At 36.5% G+C, this 22,194-nt stretch overlaps 4 protein-coding genes across 4 annotated transcripts; 3 read left to right on the top strand and 1 right to left on the bottom strand.

Moving 5' to 3' along the window:
- Positions 1–16: 16 nt before the first annotated feature.
- Positions 17–3,585, top strand: LOC148958445 (gamma-glutamyl hydrolase A-like). The gene is made up of 2 exons (XM_089112859.1): positions 17–1,314; positions 2,870–3,585. Exons 1-2 carry the CDS (start codon positions 567–569, stop codon positions 3,136–3,138), a joined length of 1,017 nt encoding a protein of 338 aa, XP_088968985.1. The 5' UTR covers positions 17–566; the 3' UTR covers positions 3,139–3,585.
- Positions 3,586–4,267: 682 nt separating this feature from the next.
- LOC135685470 (gamma-glutamyl hydrolase) lies at positions 4,268–9,322 on the top strand. The gene is made up of 2 exons (XM_065201429.2): positions 4,268–5,515; positions 6,824–9,322. Exons 1-2 carry the CDS (start codon positions 4,744–4,746, stop codon positions 7,090–7,092), a joined length of 1,041 nt encoding a protein of 346 aa, XP_065057501.2. The 5' UTR covers positions 4,268–4,743; the 3' UTR covers positions 7,093–9,322.
- A 1,669-nt stretch (positions 9,323–10,991) lies between these two features.
- Positions 10,992–13,251, top strand: LOC135685469 (gamma-glutamyl hydrolase). Its single transcript, XM_065201428.2, has 3 exons — positions 10,992–11,430; positions 12,141–12,446; positions 12,920–13,251. The coding sequence occupies exons 1-3, from the start codon at positions 10,992–10,994 to the stop codon at positions 13,249–13,251; spliced, it is 1,077 nt and encodes a 358-aa protein (XP_065057500.1).
- Positions 13,252–14,087: 836 nt separating this feature from the next.
- On the bottom strand, positions 14,088–21,637 carry LOC135685468 (inositol hexakisphosphate kinase 3). Its single transcript, XM_065201426.2, has 6 exons — positions 20,904–21,637; positions 19,524–19,635; positions 18,322–18,401; positions 15,857–15,955; positions 15,069–15,244; positions 14,088–14,904 (listed from the first exon to the last, which is right to left on the bottom strand). Exons 1-6 carry the CDS (start codon positions 21,130–21,132, stop codon positions 14,518–14,520), a joined length of 1,083 nt encoding a protein of 360 aa, XP_065057498.2. The 5' UTR covers positions 21,133–21,637; the 3' UTR covers positions 14,088–14,517.
- Positions 21,638–22,194: the final 557 nt, after the last annotated feature.

The following is a 22,194-nucleotide window of genomic DNA, read 5'->3' as shown; positions in this document are numbered from 1 at the left end:
ATTTTGAGCATATCAAAGTAAAAGCCAAACAAAGGCATGGGAAAATTAAGGGAAACAATTTCTGCTCCAGTCGAGGACACTCAAATTTTCATCTTAAAAGGTCAATTGCACAGTAAACCTTGCTGTGTTTCAGTAAGTGACATGGACTATGTAAAACATCTAGAACTGTTTTCTCGTTGCGTTGAGCAAAGCATCTAAACTTGTGACCGACCATTTGTAAAGGTAGGAAATGTAAACAATCACAAAAAGTAAAGGCTATAGATTTGTGCAAGCATGCTGACTGGTTTGGACAATCGGCCGAGTCATGTGTACCAAAACAATTAGACAAGAAAGTTCCTAAACAATCGCAGTGAAAGTATAAACAAATGGAGTTGTTCTGGATTGTGTAAGCTCTACCTACTGGTACACGTAGCTGCTTGCAAACGTTTGGTAGAGGATCACAGCGGATAAATTTTAAACAATCTGACAACCAGCTAAAGTTGATGATCGTCAAAGACTCATTTCAAGTTTCCAGTGTGAGCAAATCTGTGATTTGTAATTGACAGAGAATATTAGTGAAAACAGCTATGTTTAAGCAACATCAGCATCAATGGATTTTGGCAAAGCTTAGCGCTATACTTGTATGTGCTATTGGTATCATTAACTTCAATTTTATGCTTCCAGGGCATGCTTTGACACCAGTAGGACCGGAACGACCATTAATTGGAATTCTGTCGCAGACTATCACAGACAAACTAATACATAAATATTTTCCATACTCAAAGAAGAAATCGTACATAGCGACGTCATATGTTAAGTTTGTACAAGCTGGCGGTGCAAGAGTGGTTCCAATTCTGGACACTTACGACAGCAAAAATCTCACTAGAATTTTCAGTTCATTAAATGGCTTGCTTTTGCCAGGTGGTGGATCAAATCTAAAGAATTCGAAGTACATAAAAGCCATACGGAAATTGCTAAAATTAGCAATAAAACAAAATGAAGATGGAGGATACTTTCCTGTGTTTGGTATATGCCTAGGTTTTGAAGCTATGCATGTGTTTTTTGAAAAGAAAAGAAACTTCTTATCAGATCTCGATGTTGAAAATAAAAGCTTGCCAATCAAGTTTGACAAAACGTATCGAACAAGCCGCCTTTTCTTTAACATGTCTAAAGAACTGAGAAGTGCTTTGCAGAGTAAACCCATAACACCAAATTTTCACCACGAAGGAATCCATCCAAGCTGGTATAAAAGAAGTAGCGTTCTTGCCAAACAGTATCGTCTTCTGGCCACTTCACTTGACAGGAAGGGTAGACCATTCGTAGCTGCTATGGAAGGTGAGAATGAATAAAAATACGAATTAGAGAAAGATTATCTGGTAGTCAGAAGGGTATTAGCAGTGCTAAAGTGCGGACAATTTTGATATTTCATTGTGTTAACAGCATATTAGAATATGTGTGAATATCTTTCTTGTACTCTACTAGCTCTATAAGTTGAGCATGAATATTTCCAATTGATATAGTTATAATACGACTTTGTACAAGGAAGTAGAATATTGTTGCAAAGGATTCTATTGTATTGTTAGCGACAACATTCAACATCCCAGAGTCCAGAAAAGTTGTTAACCTTCCTCCGGATAAAAACATCCCAGAAGGCAATAGAAAGTAGGCGTGGCTTGGGTGTGTCATAGGAGCTTCTATTGTATTTCATAGATCTTCCTCCGGTCCGTGGCCGTGCGACCGTAATATTTTCCTGACTCTGCAGCATCCATGTATAAAGTCGTATTATAATTATATCAATTTGTATTTACTACTCATTTGACGTACAACACGCCCCGATTAATTGACTATGAATTTTTCCAGCTAGACAAAGTATTGTCCATGCACATGTTTTTCTTTCCCCTTCTTTTCTTTATCCTAAAAACCCTAGAAGCAAATTATTATCAGTTGAACTTTGTGTGAGCTGCTGTCTAAGTTGAAGAGCTGCTGTCTGATGTGGATTTCTGTCAAATTTTGTCCCCTAAAAGAGATAGGCTCAAAGAAAATAGGTATTCATCAAGTTGATTGTGATTTCTGCAACACACTGCAATTTCATTGCGTAAAAAGTCCATGCTTATTGCTTCTACAGCCTCATTTAGCGCTTTTTGACGCTTGTTACAGCAAGCATGTCTAAACATCCAATTCTTAGCTTATTCGTCTGTTGCTTTCAAATAGGCTTAGCAATAGAAGGTATTTGTCAAGGCGTATAAAACCAAAACATAAACAAGCATTCGAATCTAAAAGAACTGCAATTAAAAAAGGGGGATTTATTAACTTATCTTAGGATACAAGTAGTTATTAAAGTTTTGTTATAGTTTTAATGTACACGAATTATCACAGCATTGTACAACATTTCTATTAAAAAACTGAGAGACAAAATTGAATGACAAGATCCATTGATAATTTGCCAGAGCATTTAATAAAACGATCATTTTTCTCACAAGAACCTTAGTGATAAAATACTTATTCGATATTGGAACTCTCTAAATTTTTCGGAATAATAAGCATTATTATATTTTATTATTTAGAACTTAAAAAAACAGCCATAGGATCCTTCCTCTCTTCTAAGATATTTTTTCTCAGAAAATATTGTTGTTTTAAGTGTTAAAACCAGGAATAGGAGCTTGCAAAACTTATACCATTAATTAGATCCAGAAATACACAGATAGATGATGAACTTGCTTAGAAAGGGTAAGCAAAGCATTTAAACCTTGGGAACGGAAACATACGGAAGAATGGAACAAACTTTAGTTGCTGCCACATTCAGACAAAATTTGCAGCAATGAGTGAAATATTTCAGCTTGTAAACATTTTTGTTCTATTTGATTGTTATCTGAACCAAATTTTTTCACAGGCAAGCGTTATCCGTTCTATGGTCTGCAATTCCACCCAGAAAAGCCAGCATATGAATGGCATCCAACGCTGGATATTCCTCACACATCCGAGGCAGTAAGAGTTGGACAATACTTTGCAGATTTTTTCGTGAACGAAGCAAGAAAAAACAAGAACTCGTTTTCATCTTACGAAGAGGAGATCCAGATGATCATTGATCGTTACCCTCCAACATATACAGCATTTAATGTTAATAGTTCGATGCCATTTGACGGTATATATATCTTATAAAATGACGAAGCAAATCACTGCCTGCCAAACTAAAGAGCTGCTTGTGCCTGGTTTGAATAACAGGCCTAATTTCAAGTCCTTTTTAGCAGAAGAACAGCGCGACATTTCAAGGATTGAAATTCTTTACACCAACAAAGTGCCTGGTTCATGGACAAAATTATGCTAAAAGTTGACACAGTTACGTTAATCATATTAGACACAGTAAAAAGGTGGAAGTTCAAGACTAGCTAGCTCATGTAATGGTAATGGATCTTTCTTGCATTTCTATTTGAAATGAAGCAATCATCCAGAATTTTATTGCTTATAATTAAGCATACCCTCTATACATCGTGTGTTAAGCAACCTTTCTCTATTTTCTTGCAGTCTAAATGAAATTTATTAATAAACTTTTGAGGGTTTTTCCTCAAATCCTAAACCCATTATACCTCAATTTAAGAATAATTACAATGATATTTTGAATTTTGTTTCTTCCTTGAAGCCATGTAGAAGCAACAACAATGCCGGAGCACGAGGGTATGTGGAAGTGGTCTCCATGGCCTTAGCAAGAGTCAGCAATTTTCTTTTTTTGTCATTGTTTTGTCCTTTTTCCTGGCGCTTTGGCCTCTTCTGTTCTACAGCTTTTATCGCATTCTCAAATAAGCTAAATACAAGAATTTTGCTCTATAAATTGATTGTGCCAACGAATGGGAAATAGGCAGAAGGGTAACTCTCGTCGGTTCCTTTGTTGCTTTTGAAGCCCGAGACAACCATAGAATTCCTTAATTCCCCTTTAACCTCGATTTCATTAGAAGAACTTAGCTATGACAAATCATCATTCATTAATCAGATATAAACGAATTATGATACATAATTGAATTTGTTCACTATCATGGAGCATTTCGTCTCAAATAAAGTTGTCTACTATCATTCTTTTTTAAAATTTCCCCGACAGATACATGCTAAGCCTCGTAGAAGTTAACGCATGCGCTAGTTTTTTCAGGCTTCACCTGATAGGCAGGAGTTCCCCTTCTACCTAATTCCTATTCTGTGATTGTGCTCTACACAGGTAAGAATCAAGGAAGGCTATTGCATGGTGCAAACTATCAAAAATGAGCGTTTGCGGTTATTAGGCTTGAAGGTTAGAGAAGGTCTTTCGTGCTCATCGATTTGCCACAGTGACGGTTCTTTAAAAATTTGCAAGTCTGGATAATGATTGCGACAATTTCATGCTTGAGTAACCAAGCATGAATGTTTGCTGGTTCCAGAGACATGGAATTCGGCTTCTAGTAGCGATGCTAGGAAACGTTTCTGGGGGGTTACAAATTATGATTCTACAAACGTTTTATAATGCGATACACGACTTGATAGAATCACATAAGGATATATGTTTAAGTATGCTATATTGACAATGATGAAAGAACATCATCTAGGCGATTGAGGACCCGACTGTAAGATTGTAACGAGGCGAGATTGTAAAGTAGAATAGAACGTGTTAATGGAATTAGCAGTACCCCCGGGAATTAACAAGCCTGGACTGTAGCATATAATGCAAATAAAGGGGAGCTGGAAAGGGAAGATTTGCAGTTTTGACTTTAACGATATCAAAAGATAACGTGCATAGTAGATATGGCCACTGTGGCAGGTACTTTGAAAAGAAAATGTTTTATTTTCAGTGCATCTATGTTATATCTGCGACCAGTTAGGAAACCATTACTGCTACTGTTTTTGCTGCTGCATTTTTTGTATCGAGTGCAGTGTGAAGAGCTGAATGATAGGCCCATTATTGGCATGCTAGCAATGAAAATAACAGACAAGGTCATTCTAGCAGAGAAACCTGAGCTAGAGGGGAAATCTTATATTGGAGCATCTTATGTGAAGTTTATCCAGTCTGCCGGTGGAAGGGTTGTCCCTATTGTCGATGACCCCAAACAAATCAAAACCTTGGACAACGTGCTTAAGAAAGTAAATGGAATTATGCTTCCTGGCGGAGAGATCAACTTAATCGATTCAAAATATTACCAGATCGCAAGACGGATATTTAAGAAAGCAATCGAGCTAAACGAGGCTGGCATACACTTTCCAGTGTTTGGGATTTGCCGAGGATTTCAGGCCATGCCAGTCCTTACAGAAAAAAGCATACAGATTTTGAAACTTTTTGAGTCTAAAAACATTAGCTTGCCAATGCACATTGAGGACGGTTACAAAAACAGCAAAATGTTTAAAGATTTGCCTGATGATTTGAAAAAAGTTATGGAAACCAAAGATATAACTGCTAATTATCATAAATATGGAATTTACCCAAGTGAAATGAGGACAAATAAAGACCTGGAAGAATGGTACAAAGTATTGGGGACTTCAATTGATCAAAAAGGGAAGAAATTTGTTGCTGCATATGAAGGTGAAAAAGTTTTTTATAGAGACAGTGTTTGTTTGTTATCTTTCGATGAAAAGTAAGCACTGTACCCAGGGGGGCACTCCCATTAAGGCCTGACAGGGGGGTCAAGTCGATTTGGGGGTCTTATCAAGTTGATACCAAATGACCCAATTTCGATAATAACACTTATTTTAGCATGTAGCTCGCGTTTAGCTTGCGATTTAGACAATGAACAAGATTTTATCTTTCCCGAATCAACAACAGTCAATGACGAAGAAATTTGTCAAGAAGGACCGCGCGCGCACAAAGAAATGGATGCTACCAAGAACATAATTTCCGTCAATATGCTACCATTTGACGGTAATTTTTCAACATTCTAGCACTGGCTCTCTCTGACCCTGACTGGACCCCCTGTCGGCCATAATGGGAATACCCCCACGGGGGACTTCAACTATATCTCTGGGCGTTGACGCGAAAAATGAGTACTAGGATTGGACGACCAACCTCTCTTTGACCCTTTTACAGGCGTGGCAAGGAGAGGCTTTTAATCTGTGAACTGCCCTTATAAACGTTTTCAATCTACATTTCCTCCAGCAATTGTTGATAAATGCTGAATGCAAAATTGTCTGACCACAAAACCTCAAACTTGCATCCCTATGATTTTAGCAAATTGCAACAAGAACTGTATGATAAAAAAGCACGCATTTTTCTTATATGGTTGGCTGTGAGCCTCTAAGGAACCACGAGCTACTACGTTGATTCCACAGTAGTAGCCACTCATCAAAGCCTTTTTAAATCTGAAAAGCTAATTCCTTGTTTTGATGCTCTGTAGGGTTCCTAGCTTGTGTTCCAGACCCCTAGCTTGAGGGGTCTGGGACACAGGCTACAGGGTTCCTAACATTCAAGGGTCCTGTGGGCAGAACTTCCATCTTTCGGATCAAAATTTTTATAAAACAAACAATTCGGAATTACTCTCCACGTTATTTCAACCCTACCGAAACATAAAACAGCTCAAAAAAGTGATAAATTCTTGACATTGTTATGTGCTTCTCATTCTGCATCAATATTCCTTTGCAACTATGGACGTTTGCTTAATCTGAAATTCAACTTCTTGATCAACATCATGAAAAAGATAGATTAGAATAAAATGCAAAAGAACATTATACAATCACAAGCAATACAATGACTGACAATACAATAATATGCAACAAAATGCAACAATATGAAAGAAAATAGATTAACATGAAATAAAATAAGATATAAAGTATATAAACTACAATGATTACTGGAGCACAACACCTTTGCTGATTGAGTCATTTTTTTTACCAAAAGGTAGAAAATTTCCCTTCTATGGACTTCAGTGGCATCCCGAGAAGGCAGCATTTGAATGGCATCCTGAAAAAGATACCAGACATAGTTGGGACGCAGTGAGGCTGGGACAATACTTTGCGAATTTCTTCGTTAACGAGGCGAGAAAAAACAGTCAGAATTTTGGTTCATATGAAGAGGAACTCAAATGGGTGATAGAAAAACATCAACCACTTTTCACCGGATTTATAACAGAAAGCAAGACGCCATTTGATCAAATATATGTGTTTTGATTTCAAATAGTAGACAAAGTGGATAGGAACAATGTGAATTTTAAATGATAAGCTGGAGACGATTACAAGATTTTCTACCTCTGTTACACTGTGCACGGTGACAATAAGAGCCAATATAAAGATACATTTTAAGTAGTTATCATGATGTCATAGAGATTATAAATTGATGCATTCATGTATTTGTCGTCTCAAGCAAATTTTTTTATACTTATCTTTTCTTCTAAACCAACTGCTACTGCGCATCACGTCAGGCTGCAACATACGATGGTCTACAACTGTCACGCTAAAAGCCATAAGTGCTTTGTTTTGATCGTGAGCAATTTCTTTTAGCCGCGAGCAATTTTTAGCCGTGACAGTTTTGGGCCACCGTAGCAACAGCACTGGCGAGAACTGGCTTCTTTTTTCTTCTTCTCTGCATTTTGTCTAAGACCCGCCGCAACTGTGCCGATAAAAGCGAGAAAAGAGACAAGAAACAGAAAGGATTTAGCTCACAAACAAAGCAAAGGAACTTTTTCGGACTAGCTTAAGATTAATTGCTTTTTTACGAGAGACGATGTACTACGTCAGTTACGCAGAACTCTTAGATGTTTGCATTTTTCAAAGCCATTATCAAACTTTGTTCACAAAAAGTTGATAGCAAATATTGCAAAGAAATTTCAAATACTGGTTATAATTTATAAAGCAAATATACTTTTCTCACAATAAATAGTAGCGTACTAAAATCTTTATCAATAAGATTTCATTCTGTGGTGAATTTTTCTTTCTCGAGTCTTGTCCTTTACGGATGAAATGTGTGCTGCAAAGCGTTTCGCTACCAATTCATTTTGCCTTTACGGAATTTTGATAGCTTTAATTGCATAACTGATGCAAGAAGGTGTTTAGAAATCTTTGCAATTCTGAGACCTGTAACTGACAATTACAACTTAACCAGAAGATTTACCTTAATTTCAAATAATGTTTTCATTATTCTCACTATTGGTAACAACTTGTTCATTACAAAATAAAAACAAACAAGTTATCTTAAATTAATTTTATACTTATCTCAAATATTTCCTTTCCCTTAACGATAAATACTAACGAAACATAAAACCTTTTCCCAAACACAACACAAAAACAAACGCAAAAAGGACGAAGCTTGGAAAGATTGAAATTCAAGTCGAGTACTGCAACTGGCAACAAGAAGAATACTTCCAGACACACTTTAAACACGGCACCTATCATGAAAAAGACTGGTGAAGCTTGCCCAAGAGCAGAAAAGAATATCTTATAATCTCATGTGCAGATCTAGACAGTTTGAGGTGGGTATCCACCCTTGGAAACAAATTCACACTGATTCAAATAACACCAGTTGTGTAAAAATGGGATAGTTCCGTATGATGATCCTTTTAGCAAATAACGCCTTCGATAGCAAAATTTGAAGATTTCTGTCTACATCAAAACAATGGAAGAGTTTCTTCAGAAAGAGTCTTCTTTGGCTTTTCATCCTGGTGAGAACTTACAGGCCGCCGATTGGTCAAAAGCAAGGAACCAATCAGACGCGCTATTCTTCTTCTCACGTCAACTCGATCCGCATCCGGTAAACAAGTCCCCCGGTCACTCATAAACGACGTAGTTCGTTTTGAACAAAACAAAGGAAAATAAATCTCATCAAAAAGTTAACTCATAGAAGAACTGATGATTTGTTCCAAGTATAAGCTCGATTCGGATCTTGAATAACTAAAAAAGATTATTCTGTAGAACGGCTATCCAGAGGATGTCATGTCTACTTATATTAAGGAAAAGATTTTCAAAATTTTCAGCTTAAGCAAAATTTGATCCGCAAATTGCCGAGTTTATCTAAAACTACAATGGATCGGTAACAGTTCCTTGCGATTTTAAAGTCAGATTAAACAGGCCATTACAAAATGTTTCTTTGCTGTCAATCAGCGTTACTGTTTACTGTACAAAAAGGCCTTTCCATCCATTCAAAAGGACTGCGTTCCTACCACCCAAAAGAGTTCAGTTATCCATGGGTCTACATGGCAGTGTGCTTCTGGCTACGTAGGACACAACACACGACCTAAAGATCAGGAGATAGAATAAAACAGCATGTTCCTTCCAGCATTACAAACAAAGATCTTCCCAAAAGAGAACAGCCTCTTCTGTCTTGCAGATATGAAACAACTAGTAAAACATGCAATTCCGTTATCGGGCAGCATTTACTCTAAGGTCCTTAATAGAAGGGGGGACACTTATTAATTTTTTGATTTTTTTCTGACCCCACCGGAGCTGATTTGGACCTCCCCGTTTATTAATTTTATATGCAGTCATTCATATCCCTTATTTCATTTGTCCTTTGTTCTTCTGGTGTGAAATTTCTGTAAAGTTTCTCTTAAATGAAGAGGTTGCATTGAACAAACGTTTCAACATAGAAAAGTAGTATAACATCCGAAAAAATTTACATAGGCCTGACTGATGTACACAATGATAATTAGCCTGCTCATTTTAGTAATACAACAATGCATTATTACATGGTGATAATTGTCATTTTGCTATGGATTGTATTTAGAAGAAAATCTCCTTTGACCCCAAAAAAGAATCATCACGTGATTTTTCAGATTTTTCACATTTCCGATCCCCCCCTACTTACTAGGACCCCCACCCCCACTTATTTATTTTCTGAAAAATTTCTGACCCCCGCCCAACTATCAAGATCCCCCTTCTATTAAGGACCTTAAAGTACTGGAGAACCCAGATTGTGCAAAAAACTATAATGGCGACATGTTTCGGATTATTGGCAAAGCCCGATCGTCGTTCCATCTAGCAGTTTTGGAATCTATCTTCATAAGCACAAAAAACCGCTGTTGTGTAAACAGAAGGAGTTCGCTTTTACTCTAAAACTCCATTGGGTAACTTTTTCAATAGTCAAGCGACGTTGATTAGGCAACCTCAACAGTCATGTGATCGCGTTTCTGATTGGACTATTTCGATCCATAACTGGGTATATATTTCCTAGTGTAGAGTTTACGATCTTCAGTACGACTCAAAATGTTTGCTTTTTTCAAAGTCATTGTTAAGTCTTGTACCACCAAAAGATTGTTTGCAATCAGACATTTTGAACCAAATACTTCAACTATTTACTCTAGTGAAATGCTAGTTTGTAATTCCAAAATTTTGGGATTTTGCTGTCGAGTGGCTTTTTCAAAGTATATATTCCAGCAGTCATCTATTCATTTAAAATCGGTTAATTCAACTACGAATCGATAAAAAACGTAGTCGATAAAAAAGAAAAGAAATTTCAGAGCATGACTTAACTGCGTTTCTTTCTGCATCGCACCGACTTATAAGAACAGACCCGTGTAAAAATTGTCTGTTCTCGTAAATTTGAGGCATAATGGTTTCATGTAACAGACTAGCAAAAAGCAAAAGGAAAACTAGCGTATCATCTTCAGATGCTAAGAGGAATTCTGATTATTAAAGTCCAGAGCGAGAAAAATTTTCAAGTCAGGCAAAAAGCAAAACCATACAGGCACGGCTAGACATCAAAAGCCTTACCCATGGAAAGCTGCACCGGCAAATTGAGGAACAAAAGTTGCAAAAAGGATATACAAGAACAGAAACAGAGTCGATTGAGCTATCTACAGCTTAAACCTCTACATGCTTTGCATTGACAGGATGTGATAACAGGTGAAAGAGCATTGCATACGCGCATTCAAAGCCAGTGACCAAATCACAAACTTAACAGCTTTTTCCAAATGCAGATTCTTCCCAAACTGACGGCCTGTGGAGCCCGGATAATGCGTAAATTTTTAACCAGCATTTCAATAAAACACTGATTTATCAACAAATCTAACGTATTCGTGCTGCTGAAATTGCAGCTGCAGACTTGACACAGAGAGTTGGTGCCAGTATTTGCAGAAATGCTTAAAGAGTGTATCGTCGCCTTATTGCTGTGCCTTTTGCACGACATGTCAGCTGGATTTAAAGATCCATTCTTGACTTATCCAACAAACATCGAGAGCATAAAAAAACACCTCAAGACTGAACGGCCTACCATTGCTGTTTTGTCTCTTTACGTTGCTGGAAAACAAATCAAGGAACAGGTTCCAAAAGCCAAGGGCTGCAGTTACATTGCTGCCTCTTTTGTTCGCTTCGTTGAGACGGCAGGCGGACGCGTAGTCTCACTGCAAGATAATTTCAAAGATGACGAGGTTGATGAAATTCTTAGACGAGTTAATGGAGCAATAATTCCTGGTGGGGATATAGAGCTATTAGATGATGGATACGACCGAATATCGAAGAAGATATACGACTTCGCTATAGCGCAAAAGAAGAAAGGAATCATTTGGCCAGTTTATGGTAAGTGGTGCCTTTCACATAAAAAAGGCAGGAAAATGTTACAGTTATTTTGGCAGTCTATCCAGAGTTTGAATGAGAAGTAGCCGTATATTCATCATTGCAAAACTTTGTGAGCGATGACGTAGACCCTTTTGAATTCTTCGACAAAATTCTGCACAGGCGTATCTCTTCAAAAATTACGAACTAATTCTAACTGCTAGCATACATTTCAGGCAAATTCAGTTTTATAAAGGACGTATTTAGGTTTGTTTCTAGACGAGAAATTTTATTTGGGGGAGATCTGGCTTCCCTCTGATTGTTTGGGATTCATGCTTCAGAATCTAAAAATCACAAAACCTAAACAAATAGTTTAAAACTTCACAAGGAATAGATTTGATTTTGACATTACATCTTTAAAGGGTCCTAAATATTATGTTACCCAGTGCATTTCAACCTACGTATATAGATCTGAGTGACAAAGATTATGTTAGGGAGACGAAAAAGAGGAAATTTTGAATGAGTGAAGCGACACTCAGTCCTGGAATGAAAGAGCATGCGCAAGGAATGAAGTCATTATAACGCAGGCTTCTTATCTCCAGGACGGAGGGTTGCCTCACACACTTAAAGTTCTCGCGCATTCGTCTCTCCATCAAAATTGCAATGTTTGTTGTTTGAAGCAAGTAACTGTTTATAAATAGCCATAATAACGAAAACGAAATTTTTAATGACAGCAATAAACAGAGGCGCGGAAAGAATAACAAAACTGACCATGGGTATAGATATCACAGCCCCAACAGACAGTACGAATCTGAGTCTTCCTTTGCACCTCACAAAAGATGCTAGGAAAAGCAGATTGTTAAAGCATGCAGCAGAAGGAATATGGAAGACACTGGCGGGGCGACCAATGGCGTTTCATGTGCATTCCCGGGGTATCAACCACGAGGCATTTACAAACTCATCAAAGATGATGAAATTCTATAGGATCATATCAACAAACCAAGATAGAAATGGAACAGTGTTTGTGTCCACGTTTGAAGGTATGTATCAATTAACAACCACTTTGATAAATACTTTAAGTAGATTGAGAAAACATTAAACCAAAACTGAGCCAATGTAATAGCCACCAATGGAAGTAGCCAAGCATGGGTTAAAAAACCAAAGGCAAAGAATGCTTGCGAAAAGTGTTGGGTTGCAACAACACAAGCCCAAAATCAGCCCAAACCGGGTGTGGCAAAAGTTACCGATCATTTTATTGGGCCTTTTGGCTCAGTGGAATGATCGTAGCTTTTGATTCTACAAACTAGAGTTCGATTCTGAAAAGTTGCTTGATGATCGCATGAAGCGTGAAACACCGCCCTGTTCTATACACCAAAAGCGTGTCACCCCTCCTGGAGATCTTCACCATAGCCAAGGCTCTTTTTTCTTCTTTTTCGGCTTTCTAAGCCTTCTTCAGAGCCATACAGCCATATACATTAATGCATATACATATTCAAATTTGGTTTTCTTTCAGCTAAGAAATACCCAATCTACTGTTTCCAATGGCATCCAGAAAAGACTTTATTCGTGTGGAATCCAGTTCTAGCTTTAGACCATTCACCAGATGCCATTCGTGTATCCCAGTACTTGGCAAACTTTTTCTTGGTTGAGGCGAGAAAGAATGGCCAACGATTCATAACACGTGAAAAAGAGGAGGCTCGGCTTATCACGCGCAGAAAGCCAACCTACATTGGAAACATCGTAGAGAGTCCTTATGAGCAGATATATCTTTTCAAGAAAGCTAATGGTAGCACCTTTGGAAAAAATTTGCCGGTGGGATTCCAAAGAGGAGATAATTATATGTGATTATTTTGGGCAGTGAGTCCAAGCACTAGAAATCGCTTCTACAGCTGACATAATCGTATTCTTTAATCCTAGGCAATGTCTACTCAATTTAAATTCAAATTTTGAAATTTCAGAGCACTTTTAACTTATAAAGAGACTATTTCATCAGAGACCGCTCATGTATTAATGAACATCAAAATAGAATTAGCTATGAATCCATTTTTTAATTGGATTAGTGAATTAATCAAATTAATCAAAGTTGTTTAAACGAAAATCAAGAGATCGATAAATTCAACAAGGATGGCAATGATGTGCTATTGAAATATTGTAGAATCTTTTATTTACGGGCTACCTCAAGCCTGTGGTATACGTACATTCGTATTGACAAATAAAACCCCCCAGTTACCAACTGGATTACTGAGCACGAGTTGAATCTAAAGATTAGTTGTTTTCGGTGCAAAACAATTAGTGGAAAGAATCAATGTTTTCACACAGCCTTTCTGTGTGATATATGCAAAAAGTGACGACACTGCAGAAAATACTTTTGAAGGGTTGCTCCTATAAAATAGCTGTAGATTGTAGACAACATTGCTGCTAAAAAACCGTATTACGATTGGCCAATCAATAAGCAGGATACAGCTCAAAAGCTTACAGAGTGGCCAATAGTTGATTTATAGATGACTTAAACAACTTAGGTATATGGTGATTGCCTTATAGTTGTTCGAGGTCATAAAAGCCTCTTCTAAGGGGACTTAAATACGAGAAGGAGCTATAAGGTTGGGCAGAGAGCAACAAAAGGAATGTTCTAATCTTGATTGTGTCTGAGATGAAAAGCAAAAACTTTCATGATCGTAACAGAACAGATTTCTTAATATACAGATCTTTATTAAACCAAAATTTGATAAGTATATTATACAACAATGACCTTAAATATTTCATTATTGAAACACCATAATAAGATCCTTAAAACTATTATTATTAGAAAAATCAAATACAATGTTAAAAAATAGACAGATAATTGTTCACTTAATTGACTGACAATGATCAGTAGCTTCATAGTGATGTGTTACAAGGCTGTGCAAAACAACGTGCTGAATCGAAGATTTTGGTATCTTGCCTTCGACCACGTTTCGTTCAAAAATGATAACTCTGGTCAGTGCAATGGTGAACTTGTGTACCTCCAAAGCAATTACTTTTCTCGCGAGGGCAACCATATGATTACTCCAAAACAAGAGCCAATGCATCATAATCTTCTTCTTCTTTAAATGCGTTTTATGACCGCGATTTTCATCTGAATGGAACAGCTATTTCCCTAAACAGTCTTATTAGATTTCTTAGCCCAAAAAGATAGCCTTCATCGGGACCAATGTGCTTTTCACTATACAAAGTTACATTTGCGAAATCAATCATACGGAGTACTGCAACTGGCTCCCCTTTCGCCGTGATATCACCCTCGTACATCAACAGAAGAGAACTGCAGAACAATCTGCAAAAGTTTAAGCTCTGTACAGACCCATATAAATCTTCAAGTGATTCTACGAACGCTGGTATGACATCGGGTCTCTTAGAGTCATTCATAAAGTGCTTTAAACATTCCTTAAAGCCAATGTCATCAAGCCTCCGCCCGCTATACTTGTCCGTATATGTGTATGTGTTACTTGCTGGATCATAAACCTTAAAAAAAAAAACATTAAAAAGTAACTTGATGGAATGCGAGCTCAGTATTCTCCTTTAATAATAAAGTTCAATTGAGCAAGGTATCAATACATTTCTATTTTCAATACAAATTTCAAGGTTTAAATAAACAATATAATCTAAAGATTTTAACAAGAATGCACCTGCATTCCGCAAAGTCTCACTCCTAGACTGCTTGATGTTGACATTTCACATCTTTCTTGATGATCTTTTATTTTTATTTCAGTTGCATCATCGCCATATTGGCGCACTCCCATTTTCAAGTCCATAATACAGGGTCTTTTAAATTTGGCTCCAATATGTTCCAAGAGAATAAGCTCTGCATTTTGAGAATGAAAATTTACAGCAAAAGTTGAAATTGCTAGCAATTATTTCGTTGCCTGAACAAACACCATAATATTCAATATATGTTTTCAAAGAATATCAAGAAGCATTGCAAAGAGTGAATCAAAGATGGAGCCAAATGATCAAACAATCTTTATTAAATCAAACAATTCATGAAAGCAGGACAACAGCACAGAAAAGCTTTAAACGAGTATGCGAGATCAATAAGAAATTTTCAACTAACAAAAACTATGTTCAGAAGAAAACTCTCCTTCATCACTTGCATCCTTAAAATACATGAAATAATGTCTAAATGCCAGAAGCAAAATTTTATGCCTGATATATATTCAGCATCCGAAGATAGCAGCAGTTATTTTCGGTAAATTCCCTAAATTTTCTATGTTCATGCGCCATGGTTATGTGGTTAAATAACATCTAACGATCATCACGGAATGTAACAACCAAAAAAGAAAACAACTTGTGATATTTAAACATTATAGAAAGCTAACATATAACACATTAAGCCAAAATATACTTTGCTTCAATAAAAATAAAAACGCTGTCCTTATTGTAGCTAAAAGATTTTTAAAAATTTTCAAAAAAATACCTGAGCCCTTTGTTTTATGCATGTTTTTTTCAAACGACATTTGCTGCACTTTCCTTACCCATGGATGCTGATCAAAGACTTGCTCTTGATTTGATTCATCTAAGGGAAGTATGAATCAGCGAATTTAGAGCAGACAACAGACTCTCTTAATCTCTCCCAAAAAATTCTAACAATTATTTTAGGTGAGATGAGTATACTGTTAGTGCAAAAGTAAGTACTGCAGTTATTAAAAACTGTTTTATATTGCATATACGTCAAATGATGACAGAAAACACAAGAAAGTTCAAATAAGTTGACGGAGTATAAGCCCAGTTTACGAAGAATGAGCCCAGAGGCATGTTAAAAAACCGGAGATATACCATTTCCAAGTTACAAAAGGAAGCGAAGACTATCTACTTGTGTGACTTTGCATTTCTTTCATGCAACGTTCGTGTTGTCATGAACATAGCCTACCTTGAAACTTTCCAAATTAATATGTTACAAACTAAAGAAACGATAACAATAACAATAAAAATGTTAATACTTTGCTTGCATAGAGTTAAACAAAAAAGTCTAAATTGACAATTTCTTTAATAATGATAGCCACAGTAAGGCGTGGTTCAAGAAACCACTGTGAAGGAGCATTCAATAGCCTCCTCTCTATGTTACCCTTTTTGATTATGTGTTTTCATACGCATCGTTAGTTCGTTCGTTGCTTATTTCCAGAGAGGGTCATTCTTTGATAATTTGCGGAGAATTTTCTGCGTCGTCGCAACCAAGGCAAAACTTTTCAGAAAAATTCATTCTTCCAGGGATCTGACTTTCCATCCTTCCGAGCTTTATCAAATAATTTTTTGAGATAAACTAACCTCTTCCGATCGAAAAAGCCCCTCTTGCCTTTAATCGTAGCAGCCCGTTGTTCTTCTCCATTTCAAAATTGCAGTGCGTTTATTGTTGTGGTTTCGCTTCTCTGTTGCCTCATTGAAAAATACACAATCTTATCGTTGGTCGCTTTTAGTGTTGGCTCCTACAGATTCCAAACTTTATTACTTAACTGTTCTTTTCGTGCTAACACCTTGTTAACACGGGTTTTTTGCATCATAATAATTTCAATGAGTCGCAGTCTATTAAGAACTCACGGGCCCCAGGACTTTGTAGCTCTATTAAATATGGTCCAGCCCAGGCTGGAAAACTTGCCTTTGCACTCGCACCTGACCCGTATTATCTTTGCATTTATTTCTACTTAGCTTCTGGAAGTAGTTCTTAGGACACAGCAAAGTTATGCTTGTCGAGCAGTGTCCTGGTTCCTTCTCTCGATGTTACCAAACCTCGTGATTCCTGCGCCTGGAATTATGTCCGGGACTCGAACCATGGACCCTTGGATCTGTTTTCCGCGCCCTAACCACTGAGCCATCCATTATCAATCAAGTCATGTATATTATACTATAGTCATATGAGCGTCATTGCTCGTCGCACAAATGCCTTACGCACAGGTTGCAGCTGATAGTGTGCTGCTGCTAGCAGCTCCGCGTAGCCAAAATGATACTGGTTTTCAAACCTGGGGTCTAACAGTTTAAGTTTTAATGCAATGCCCGGTCAAAATCATATATGAATATAATATGCCAAGTCAATATGTCCTCCGAGGTTTCGCATTCGTTTTTTATTTCAAAAAGGAAATTATAATTCAAGGAAATCCTGCCAAATGATAATCATGATCCATGAGTCAAGTCGAATTATATTGATTCTCAGGCTCAGTTAAGGGCAAAAACTTCGACAAATGACAGCAGAAAACAAAGAATCCGTAGATCTTTTGTGGAATAATTTACTGAGTGGCCTCAAGTCTTACTAGCTAGAATGCTTTCCCAACGAAATTGAGAAAGAACACGATCAACAGTTACAATCAACTAGCTGCTATATAAAATTTACTTCTTTCCATGTTTCATAACATTCTTATTAAATCACTAAAAAACTTGCAAAGCCACAAAAATTTTAACTTCATTTTGAATTATGTTATTACTGTTTATGTTAACCTGCTGCAAGAAATTAAACTTCATTACAAGACAGCTGTATAATAAGAATTATAATTAAAATTGTTTAACTTTCTCCGATATCCTACATCTCATTTTGTTTAGATATATTTAGCCGATGCATAGTCCTTGTTAGCTTTTCATTATTCTTTAAAATATTTTAATTTTGACTTTAGCAGCGCAGCTTGGACAAAACTGGCTTTTTTCCTGTGGACATGTAATCCAAATTTAGTAGCATGTTTAAGCTGCATCAGATTAAATCAAGAAGAACTTCCATAAGCTTCAGGACAGAAACTTGATTGATATCACTAAGTTTCGAACATATTGGTCTTTTGTGACCTTTTCTTGATCATATATGCATCTGCATTCTTAATTGAACTTATCAAAAACATCCAACATTTGGTCTTTAATGAAAAAGTTTAGCAGTTACTTTCATAAAATAACATATTTCATTCCTACCTTGCCCAGCCTTGTATTTCCATTTACATTGGTGGTTTATTGCTAAACCATGTGTTGAGGTTGCAGAGGCAACCAACATGCTACAATAAAAACAATTACCATAAATCCTCGAATTGGCCCCCCCAAAAAAGCCCCCCCCACCTCGAATAAGCCCTCACCCTGGAACTACAATTTGTCAATAAGCCCCTCCCCTAGAATAAGCCCCCACTGCTATTGTAAATTCTCGAATTGGACCCCTCCATTTGATGATTTTTGCCATCTGAGGTTGCCTATGGTGTTTTATTGAATTAACACAAAAAATCATACTTTTGGTAGTAATTAGTTAAATACTCATAAATAAATTCCTACTAGGATAAACAAGGTCTTTTAATAATGTCTTCTTAATGTCTACAATAATTTTATAAGCCTCCCCCTCGCATAAGCCCCCCCTCGAATAAGCCAACATCCAAAAATATAGAAAATAATTAAGCCCCAGGGAGCTAATTCAATGATTTACGGTAAAACATAAGATGATAGAAAAATAGATGATTAAAAAATAACCTCTGTACTAGACCCAATAATCTAGTACAGCAGAAGATAGTCCTATTGTCATTTGTGACTCATCAAAAAACTGGTGGTCTTTCGATAATTCAACAATGGAAATTTCATTTGAATTATTAGATTCCTCTTTCCAGTGATAAAATGCTGCATGGCCGTTCAACCAGAGCCTTACAAATCAGGGTATTCAAATGTATGTTAGAGAGCTGATTGTCTGTTACTAAAATGCAACGTAACCATATAAGCTAAAAACAAAAACTCTCCAGGGCAACAGCCCTTCACCAACCCACCCAAAGCTTACAATTAATTTTTAATTTAGCTGCCTTTGTACCTTAAAGGTAATGTGTCCATATAAAAGGACTGCGTATACCTAACTTGTCAAGCCACCCATCAAAATAACAGTTTGCGATTGGTTAGTATTCTTGCAATGCAAAACTGCTCACATGAAAAGCTGACCTCGCAGCAGGATAAATAAACAGAACAACCGTAATGACTGGGGCGATGACATGGAAAATCATATGTTTCTAAAAACCCCTGCAGAGTCGCTTGCTATAGCTGGACACATTACCTTTAAATGGGCTTCAGAGCTATGAAATTAAAAGGAGTAGAAACACGAGAAACAAAACCAAAAATTATAACGTGCCTATCATTTTATCTATATTTACCTCTTATCCTTGCAATCACAAGTTAACTTTGAGGCAGATTCTTTTGTTTTTCGCATGGCAAATAAATGGTCATGTCCATTGTCATCAGTTTGGGCAAAAACTTTTGCAATGCCTGGAGAAGATAAAAATGATAAAATTCAAAACTTAACTATAAGAGAACATCTATACGTATATATGACTCACATCTAATGCCACAGAGCAATAATTAGCTTTAAAAAATATTTATCTATCTTCTAAGTCAATAATATGCAAATATTTCTGCACTGCTAAACTTGCTAGTTCATAACAAATGCTTGTATTCCAGGAATATAAATTTACAACAAAAATATTCCAGTGTTGTGAACAAGCAGATAGATCACGATTTGAGGTCAGAAAAATCTCACACGTATACAAGATTATTTCCCCCATAAATGATGTGTAGCATGCCTGCCATCCTAAATTCTACAAAGTAGATTTTAGTTTATGCTCATTTTGTATAATGTAACTGCAAATATCTAATGGTTAGCACTAACAACAAAGAGGACCTATCAAGAAAATGTTTTTTATATCTACAGATTATTCAGTGAAAACACAGAAAGATCATACTTTTAAAGATTTCTTACTTAGTTACAATATACCACTGCTTTAAAATATTTTTGACTTTTTACCTGTTATACATGAAAAATATTTATTTTTTGACCTTTTTTTACTTTCAGTCAAAATTGCATCATGTGAGCAAGGTTAACAGGAAAAGATAAAGACTTCAAAGGATTGCAAATAGGATTGCAAAATAGACCTCAACCACCATTGTAAATAACAGTTTATGAAGTCATGAAATCAGCTTGCTTTTGAGTGATTAAAATAATTTCAAAACTTATTTTCAAAAAGAAAAGTGTGTTTCTTTAACGCAAAATCTAAAATTCAGTTTTGAAGATATGACATTAGGAATTTAAAATTAGCAAATTTTCTTTTTCATGTCATCTACCAATGTCTGGCAGTCATTTGCAAAAGATATGAAAATTCCTAGCTGGACAGGGTAATACAAAAGTTTCTGTCCACTCTTTATTGACAAGACATAAATTTCTTGAAGCAAATTTCAAAATCTTGGAAGATTTTGCCAATCGTTTGAATATTTTTTAAATATTCGCATCTACCATAGTGGGTGCCAGGCCGGGCCAATGGATCCAAACTTCTTCTGACGATAAAAAGGACTAAATAGGCTAGCAATTAAGATGGCCTAGCATTATTGTCTTATATTTCTTTGAAAGTTTGCTGGATGAACAAAAAACCATGTTTCATTAATTCAATTTTAAGTGCATTACAGTAAGGACGATGTACTCAAAGGTTATCCAAAATACAGATCTTTAATCCAAAAGCCAAATTACAGTAGCCTCATCATACCTTTCATTTTTGGCACAAACTTCAAGATTTCTGTTGGAACGTTTTGGAAAAAAGCATATTCTTTTGACATCAAAGGCTTGCAAATTGTCTCTTCGTCAAAAATCATAACACGGTGATGTCCAGACACTTGGTTTTGATATGGCCTAAGTTCTACCCAGTCAGCATCATTGCCACACATTGGACAACAGTTTGATTTCTCAATACGAAGAAATATCTCTTTTTCATTCATAGTACTTTTCCTTCAAAAAAACTTTTTCCTTAACCTTATTCCTTAAAGACGCTTTAAAAATGTTTATTTGCAGCCATGCAGAGGAAGTCTCGATTTCAGGTCTTGGTGTAGGCGAAAAAGAGGTTTTCGTAACAAGGTTCATGTCAGATGATGGCGAAACTTCTTCAATGCAAGCTGGGATTATTTTCCCGGCGCAAAAAGAAATATATAAACGATTATTTGATTTCAACTATTGGATTTCCATTGAAACACATACCAATGACAGCCTCAGTTTCAAACCATTCACCAATGGGAAAACGTAAAATCAAATGTTATCAGCATTTACTTAATTAAATTTCTCTGTTTCAAATTTCACGACCATTTCACTTGAGGACTAATTCTGCTTAAAAAAGAAGGGATTCTGATAGATAAGCTATGGTCCTTAACTTTTATAGGTAAATGCGTTTCAAAAAGAGTCAGAAGATAGGTGGTTTGTGATTAAAATTAAGAACTGTTCAGTATATCCAATAATTATAATAAAACAACAAAGCAAACATACAATTGATACAATAAACATCAAATTTATAGACCTAAATTGTCATTTATATTTATGATATTCAATGTTTATTTAATTCATAATCATTTGATTTCATAAGTTTAAGATATGTTGGCCTGTCGGCTGATCTTTCTTGCAAAATATTATATTAGGCTAATTACTAATATGCTCCGTTATACCTGGGTACCTCATTATTCCTTTGCTAGCTGCTTCATGAGTTTATTGTGTGTATTGGGTGTATAGGTGATGTTTTTCCACATATTTGCCAATTTTTCTTTGCATAATATAGGAGGATGAGCAAGGGCGTCACTTCATACTTTTTGTGTGTGTGGGGGGGGGGGGGGGGGTGGCTGCACACTTGCCCTGCAGAAGAATTTTCCCTGGCAAAAAATGAAAATGTGGGGAGCTGGCCTTAGGTTTCCGTATCACGAAAGTAATTCTCAAAGTAAGTCGTACCCACTAGGCCCTTGCTTATTGTGTCCACAAGTTCACCTATGTGTTTGCCTAACCTTGGGGAGACAAGCAAG

Source organism: Rhopilema esculentum, chromosome 15, assembly GCF_057945365.1.
Source record: "Rhopilema esculentum isolate cy_ngs chromosome 15, ASM5794536v1, whole genome shotgun sequence".
NCBI lineage: Eukaryota > Metazoa > Cnidaria > Scyphozoa > Rhizostomeae > Rhizostomatidae > Rhopilema > Rhopilema esculentum.
Note: the sequence above shows the minus strand (reverse complement) of the source record. Positions and strands in the feature narration are given on the sequence as shown.